Source organism: Notothenia coriiceps, unplaced genomic scaffold (assembly GCF_000735185.1).
Source record: "Notothenia coriiceps isolate Sejong01 unplaced genomic scaffold, NC01 NC01_scaffold00006101, whole genome shotgun sequence".
NCBI classification, from domain to species: Eukaryota; Metazoa; Chordata; class Actinopteri; order Perciformes; family Nototheniidae; genus Notothenia; species Notothenia coriiceps.
This window is the reverse complement of record NW_011338802.1, coordinates 169,930-178,142: the sequence shown is the minus strand read 5'-3', so window position 1 is coordinate 178,142 and position 8,213 is coordinate 169,930. Positions and strand designations below refer to the sequence as shown.

At 40.8% G+C, this 8,213-nt stretch overlaps 1 protein-coding gene across 1 annotated transcript; it reads left to right on the top strand.

Annotated features, from left to right (window-relative positions):
- The first annotated feature begins 1,444 nt into the window (after positions 1 to 1,444).
- Positions 1,445 to 5,071, top strand: six3a (SIX homeobox 3a). The gene is made up of 2 exons (XM_010768822.1): positions 1,445 to 2,251; positions 4,089 to 5,071. Exons 1-2 carry the CDS (start codon positions 1,560 to 1,562, stop codon positions 4,279 to 4,281), a joined length of 885 nt encoding a protein of 294 aa, XP_010767124.1. The 5' UTR covers positions 1,445 to 1,559; the 3' UTR covers positions 4,282 to 5,071.
- Positions 5,072 to 8,213: the final 3,142 nt, after the last annotated feature.

The following is an 8,213-nucleotide window of genomic DNA, read 5'->3' as shown; positions in this document are numbered from 1 at the left end:
CTATCTGGCCCGCCCCGGAGAATGTGCAAATCTGAGAAAAGGAAAAGTTTTGAATTCCTGAATGATTTTGTAGAAAGGCGGCTTAGGATCATTATGTCAGCTTTATTGAGGGCGGATTAAGCGGAGTCTAGATGCTACGCCTTGTACACGGCCCTTTCACAATGTGAGCTCTGTTCGTGTTAGAGTGAACTCACACTATTTTAACACCCAATAAGCCCTGTCTAAATACGAAGCCGTTTTTGCCATAAACATGAAAATCACACCGCCATGGCTACTGCTATAAGCCGAATCTTGTGACTGGATGTGGACATTGATCATGTCCTTACCACTAGATCAAATACATGAAAACTGCTTTTATGTCCCCAAGAAGCTTTCATGTTGCCATTTGATTATAATTCCAGTACTAATGGTATTATTAAAGTACTGGACTATCAAAAACCCGTGATAAACTGGTGGCATTAAAAGGGCGGAGCCATTGGCAAATTAGTTTTCGAACTGAACGCCATGATCGTTGTTTAATCAACAAAACGCTGTGCATCGATATTCATTTGGAACAATAAATGGTGTTGGTATGAGAGGATGCAGCAGGCAGGGGGCCAGGGCTGCTCTCCTCCCGGAGCAGAGGCCGGGGACTGCAGGAGGGGGAGCGGCATCACTCTGCAGCATTCACCCGGACCAACCAGCACCCATCACACAAAGTGATCATACACTCCAGCGAGCCCGAGCAAAGTCATGCTCTGACCGTGACATTCAACTGCGAATATGCATGTTTTAAAAGTGTCTAAGGATCCAGGGCAAAAGCCAAAATATCATAAGATTGTGTCATAATTTGATCCTTTAGAAAACAAGAAAATGGAAAGTGATAACATATATGATAACCTAACGCTTTTCTTTCCCTCCTATAAAAAAATGAATGGACTGATAAAAAAGATTTTAAAAAAGTAGCTTCTACAGGAAAAACTACGGAAATAATGTGCAAATTGACTCGCTTCAATTCAAAATGTGTATTCCGGAGTTGCAGTTATTGGTTGTCCATTTGTCACCCTTTTAAAGCTCCCTCTGCCTCCCTCCCTCCCCTCCCGTCTCTGCTAAGCATCTCCAGTCTACATATCTTCTTTAGCTTTAACGAGCCTCGTTAAGATCGCAATAATATTCCACCCTCTAATTGCTCATTCCATTCAGCAGATAGGCGAGCATTGGCTTGTGCCTGATGCGCGCGGTGCGGTGGGAGGGTTGCTGTGGAGATCCGAGACTCTGATAACCCCCCGTGCGTGCTGCACAAGTGGTGAAAGCCTCGCGCTACGTACTGGCTAATGATTGGCACGCTTGACAGTGATTGGCAGGGCTGCCATGACAACGCTACAACGACACCAAGAAGACCAATAGAAAAGGGAAACAAAATGTTTCAATGCTACACTCAACGGCGGATTTAGGGGGGAGATATTATGAGGCTGGTGTCATTAGGCGATAGCCATTGAATCATTCAATCTTTTTTACTGGCCGTATTTTTGCGGTTTTCCTTTTTCTCGATAATTTTCTTTCTCTCTCAGGTCATTTCCATGGTTTTCAGATCCCCTTTAGAGCTTTATCCCTCCCATTTCTTCCTGCCAAACTTCGCTGATCGCCCTGTGCTATTGGCGAACAGCGCTCCCACCACCAGGTCTCCAGAAGACTTGTCCATGTTTCAGCTACCGACCCTCAACTTCTCCCCGGAGCAGGTGGCGAGCGTCTGTGAGACGCTGGAGGAGACCGGGGACATCGAGCGGCTGGGCCGCTTCCTCTGGTCCCTGCCGGTGGCTCCGGGAGCATGCGAGGCGATCAACAAGCACGAGTCCATCCTGCGCGCCCGATCCGTAGTGGCGTTCCACACGGGGAATTTCAGAGACCTCTACCACATCCTGGAGAACCACAAGTTCACCAAGGACTCGCACGGCAAACTGCAGGCCATGTGGCTGGAAGCACACTATCAGGAGGCCGAGAAGCTCCGCGGTCGCCCCCTCGGACCGGTCGATAAGTACCGGGTGCGGAAGAAGTTTCCGCTGCCTCGGACCATCTGGGACGGTGAGCAGAAGACGCACTGTTTCAAAGAGCGGACACGGAGCCTGCTGAGGGAGTGGTACCTTCAGGACCCATATCCCAACCCCAGCAAGAAAAGGGAACTGGCTCAAGCCACTGGACTCACTCCTACACAGGTCGGAAACTGGTTTAAAAACCGGAGGCAAAGAGACAGAGCCGCGGCAGCCAAAAACAGGTTGGTTCTTTTTATCTTAACTGTCCAACACAGCGATGTTCTAAAGTTGATTTAAAGGTTATACATTCAATAGAAACATGTAAGATTTTATGAAATATTTAGTTATATTTGCGGACAGAGACAGTCTAACAAAATGACGAGACTGTCTGCAGGGGGAGGGAGCAGGCTGCGGCGACATTTTTGTTATGAAGTGAAATCAGGACGAACATCGAAAACACAATAAATGCTGTTGTTTTTATTCAAAGCTGTCTTTTAAAAATACAATTAGTTTTTTTTCCATTTAGAATAGCTTCGAAAACCATTTTCGGCAGATGTATAATTTAACTTTGTGGTATTTTGGTAAGAAAATGATTTTTCAAAACGACCAAAGCACACATATTTTACAAATATGTTTTAGTTTTTAAATATATCGGAATAATACAATAATAATAACAATAACATAATCACAAACTAGATTGGTGTTAAACTGAAGAGGCGATTTTTGCCTAAACAGCTTGTTTATGTTTACCGTAGGAGGGAAAGTGTCGTAATAAATGCCAAAAAGTGCTGAAATTATATTTAAATAACCATTACTCGAGTTCCTTTATTTATAGTATATCCACTATTTAAATGATACTAGTGTAAACAATCATTTTAATTATTTTTAATTAGAAAAAGTACAATTTATAAAATAAACATGACTGGATTAGTCTTAACATTAGTTTAGTCAAACGTAAAATAGTATTTTTCTGTACCTTTACATTTATTTAGAATTGTCATGTTTTGCAAATATTTTTAAATATTGTTTAGTTTGCTGCTAAAGCTTTTAAATAATATATTTAAGCAACACAGCGTATAGTGGCTGCATTTATCAGGAACTATGGTGCGTTTATTATTTTAACATCACATGTTACTTAGCATTGTTGAAGAGGATTATCTCAAAGGATAATAGAGATATTATGGATATTACTTGACTAAAATGAGCATGCTATTGAAAAGCATTTGAAGACATAGGCTGTATTCATAACATTAAGTGTGGTATCATTCCATTGAAATGCCATAATTGATTAGAAAATACCTCGGAGAGTACTACTAAGCCATATGAACACTATTCTAATCTTTTTTGCTAAATGAATAGATATATTTCCAGCCTGATATTATCCCGCCGTGATGGAGTTATTATCATGAGTGGATTGGAGATAAACATTTAGGATGATTGGAGTAACCTGGATCTCCACGTCACTCATTCATACTCTTCCATTAGACTGAAATACATCTGTGTCAAAGCCTCATGACATTTTGACACCAAGGCCTATATTTTATTCCAGTAGATAATAATACTTTGGTTATAAAACGGCAGAGTTGTGTGGCTTTCTAATATAAATAAAAATGTGCAGCATTGAGGAAACATAAGAAATGTAGAGCGAATGGTGAAGAAGCAGGAAAAACAACTATAGACTGTTGTTGTGAAGCATGCCTTAAAACTGTTTTTGCAGAAGTTGGATTTAAAGCTTATTTTTCTCTGCAGTGATATGACACGTAGCTTACTTTAAATCCCAGATTTCTGACTCGCGCGTTGAACATGCACACTCCTGTAAAAAGTAAAAGAAAAAACCCATTACAATTCTTCCAACATTTGGTAGTCTAAATAGTGCTGTGTTTTGTCCCCTGAAAGCTGGCTATTTGATAAAAGCATGCATGCATGGCTGGGGCCGGCAGGGGGAAAGAAAGGCGAGTTTGAACCCCTATTTTGCAGGAGGAGGAGGAGGGTAAGGGGGACATTCTCAGGTCTAATTGCCATTTCTCTCATTTTTTCCCCTTCTTTTCCCCTCCCCTCCTTGCCTCTTTTCTTCTCCAGGCTCCAACACCAAGCAATAGGACCGAGCGGTATGAGGTCCCTGTCAGAGGCCGGCCTCACCCCTCGAAGCTCGGCAGAGTCGCCCTCAACCGCGGCCAGTCCGACCACCAGCGTTTCCAGTATGGCAGAGAGAGTTGATACTGGGACGTCCATTCTGTCCGTCACATCCAGCGACTCGGAGTGCGATGTATGATACGCAGAAAAAAAACACACAAAAACAAACAAAAAGAGAAATATTTACAGGGAAAATGGACCTGAGAGGAAGAAAAAAAGACTTATGAAATATCGCGGATGAAAAAAGGACCGATTCATATAAATATTAAAATAAAAAGAGATAAAAGCACGTCGGTTTTTTTTTATTTTATTAAAAAGCGCAAAGGACCCACGCCTCCCCCTCCTCGTCATACCCCCACACTACCACCACCACTACTACTAGACTGCATGATGTCTTTTTATTTTTTATTTTGTAATCAGGGAAAAATAAGCTGAATGCAAGATTCTCCATCAGGAACATCGATCAGAGGGAATAAAAACAGATCGTCTTGCTGTCCTCGTCGCTTTTTTATTTTTCTCCTCATCTCCGTTTTTAGTCCAAGTGCTGATGATGATGGTGATGATGATGACGGCCATGCAGACAAGATGCAATCCTGTTTTTACTTTGTGTTCATCAGACAATCATTTTAAGTCGTAAGCACCTTTTTTTTTAAATACACTTCTGTCACTGCCTGTGTGGGGTAGGCTACATGGTCAAAAAAATGTCAAACGGAATTGTGTGTGACTGTATCAGATTTTTATTTTTTATTTTCAAAATTTTATATTGAATTATGTATATCTCAAATAATGCGATCATTCTCCCGGTCTGTAATATACATGTAGAAATATGCTTGTACATAATTATTGCTCTCCCCGTCTCATCCTCTTTTCTATCCCTTCCTCACTTTTCTTGACTTGGTGTTCCTACATAAAATATTTGTCAAAACTTACAACTGAAGTGCTCTAGGCGTTTTTGTTGTTTTTGTTGTTTTGGGGGGGTTGATGATGACATATGTTACCAGTCATATTTCTGCAAAGAAAAAATAATATGAAAAGTGGAATTGCTTGTTATTACTTCATTTATTCAGGCTGCCCCCTCCTCTCCTCTCTGCCGCCCCAGGGTCGCTCAAAGCGCTTATTTACATTAGCCTATTCAATGTTTCTTTCTTGCGTGGTTATTATGTTAATGTGCCATTCATTTCTAAATCAAATACAGTATTCAATTTGCCATACCTTTTCGCATGATGTCTGTCTCTCCATCCGATTACGGATAAGGACATTGATAATTGGCTAAACACATGTTCATATTGGCTCATTATTGGATTGTGGAAGAATTAATGCTCATCATGGCTTATGCGGTCCCGGACTAAGTTATGCACTAAACGGGCTGAACTCAACTAAAAAGAGTTTATTTCCGGAAGTTGACTCGGGTTTTTAAGACTATTCATCATATTGGTGTAAACTGTTTAGGTCTTTTACAAAACGCAAATGAATGCTGTAATTAAAATGTTTTAGATTTTATTTGCCAGACGTCATACTTTCCTAATTTACTGCCCCGGTTTATAATGTGATGTAGGTAGAAAAGCCCTATATGACTGCTTCTGTATACTACACACATTCTGGCAAACGTCAACGTCATGCAGCACTTAAAAATGTGAGTGCTATTTCCCCTTTTGTTTACCGTTGCTAGTGAATACAGAAATTAAGTAAACGCGCCATTAAATGGGCTAATCACGATGGGACTCCTCCCCTGTCCCAATCTCCCATTGTGGCCCGCTGAAAAGAGCTTTTCTTCCTCGGACGAGAACCATTTCCCCCTCCAAAAAAAGGCTTTCTCTCCAGCAGTCCCTTTCCATCTAAATCCCCAACCAATTATGCCTGAGACTAGAGCAGATTTGCTACAGGACACTGTTGCAGGGACTGTAGTTTTGGTGGAAACACTTGCTTATACTGTAGATGTATGCTTCCTAAGAGCAGCTCTGAGGATCTCTCATGTAAATACGGTGCTGTAAAAACTGGAGTAAACTCTGAGTTACGCATCGAGTGTTTTCGGCTGTTGCATTCATGATTTTAGCCAGAGAAAGGGCATAGGCTGCTGTTTAGCTTAGGGACCCCCACAACTGTTAGAACCTGAACACTGGAGAAAAAAAAACAAAAAAAATAACTATACCGTGGTGAAATCAGTAGTGTAAAGTTTAAGATTGTTTCAATAAGGATTTCTCCCTTTCAATTTAATAACACAACTGAAATTTAGCAGTCTCAAAAAAGTGTAACAAAGGTCCCCTCGGACTACTGTGGTCAGGGTGTTAAGATATTATACCAGGTGTTTGGCAATTTTGTGCAAAGTCTGAACGCTTATAAAGTTAATAAGCGAATACATACGCACACAATAAAGGCTAAAAGGGAGTATTTAACATTGAGAATAGGGAACAAGAAACCAAATCTCACGGAAGCGTGCGTAATTAGTTTCATTTGTTAATCTACAGGTTTTTAACAAAGCAGGCTTTGAGAACGGGTGTCTATAACAACCATAACATTCATTATAACTCATAAAACTATATTTTATTAATATATTGTTCTAATGTATTCTGTAAATCTAACTTTAGTTGACCAAAGTTGATTTTAGATGGTTATAAAATAGGCTCTAGATCTAACTACATAACTGGATTATGTTTTGTATCCATAAATGTTAGCAGTCTCCACTGGATGCGAAGCTATCCGCATGCATAAATCTCTCGCACACGGATACCAATCAAAACACAAAAACAAGTGTGTAAAAAGCTTCAGCCACAGCACTGAATAGGCCTGTGATCCTGAAATAACCAAGGCCATAATGCAGACAAACGCAAAGCTCAGCTCCTGCTGCTGAAACAAACTCCCTCATTAACAATGGGCTGCAGATGAGGTAAATCTGTATCATATTTTAAACCCATTCCGGGTCTTAAATCGGCCTGCCAGAGACAGATAGGCCCTATCAAGAGCACCGAGGGGCCATGGCACCGTCGCACCAGCAGACCCTTATCACCCCCCCACCTCTCCATTTACGCACTCCACAAGTTTTATTGGCAGCGACAAGTCCCGGCTATGATTGAGATTAAATTAATCGTAAACTGAAGAGCATTTTTATCGGCAAAGGAGGACACGAGGATTAGAGCTCTATCTGAGAGATGGAGCTACGGATAGGGACTCATGAATACAAAACAAGCGATGAATGGGCTTCATTTGCGCAACGCTGCGTTCATTTCCCCAAAGCTGTGAAAGTATAAATATGCAGATCTAAACTTAACTTACTTGAGAAAAAAATAATGAAGGTGATGTGTTGTTTAAAAAAAAAAGTAAAACCAATAATAGTCAGCTAAAGGTGGACACTTTGACTTTCACACCCCTTTAAGTGGGTTGCTCAAGTAGGCTACTTTATAGTCGATATATGTATTATCGATTTCCATACATATACCAGCAAAGTATGTGATAAAGAACTATTATTTGTATACAGTCTATGAGACACACAGAAAAGTCAATATTCATTAAATATCACAGTGATTTTCTATTAGGGCATTTTTTAACCATGTAAATGAGACGCATGTAAACTGCCATGGTTGTCCTCGCTGCAAACATATGTAGGCCAGAGTCTCTGGCAGCAGTAAAAAGTGCTGGAAGTGTGAGTCTATCTGTTGCTGGCTGGGGTCATTAACAGTGGGGGAGCTCTTGTTCGTGATCTGTCAACTCAAATATGGATCACAAGACAAAGGAACTTAGCGAGGAGTAATCTCTGTGTGTGATACTTACATGAGAGTAAACGAGAATGTGAGACAAGTGCGGCAACAATGGAGACTCGCATGTTTTTCTCTTTTCGCTCGGTGAAGTTGTTTTGCATTTATCTGTGCTAGTGCATCTGTCAAACAAGATTCACATGGACGTCAACAACGTAAAGACGATTATTTATTTTTATCTGACTTCCAGATTTAAAGTCAAAGTGATTTAAGAGGAGAAGTGAAAGCTCTTCGGAAAAAAAATAACTGCTTTTTGTTCGGATGGTTGTTTGCGTCGTGATGATCCGCTTAGAGGTCATAGTTTACCTTCCCTTTCAATCCA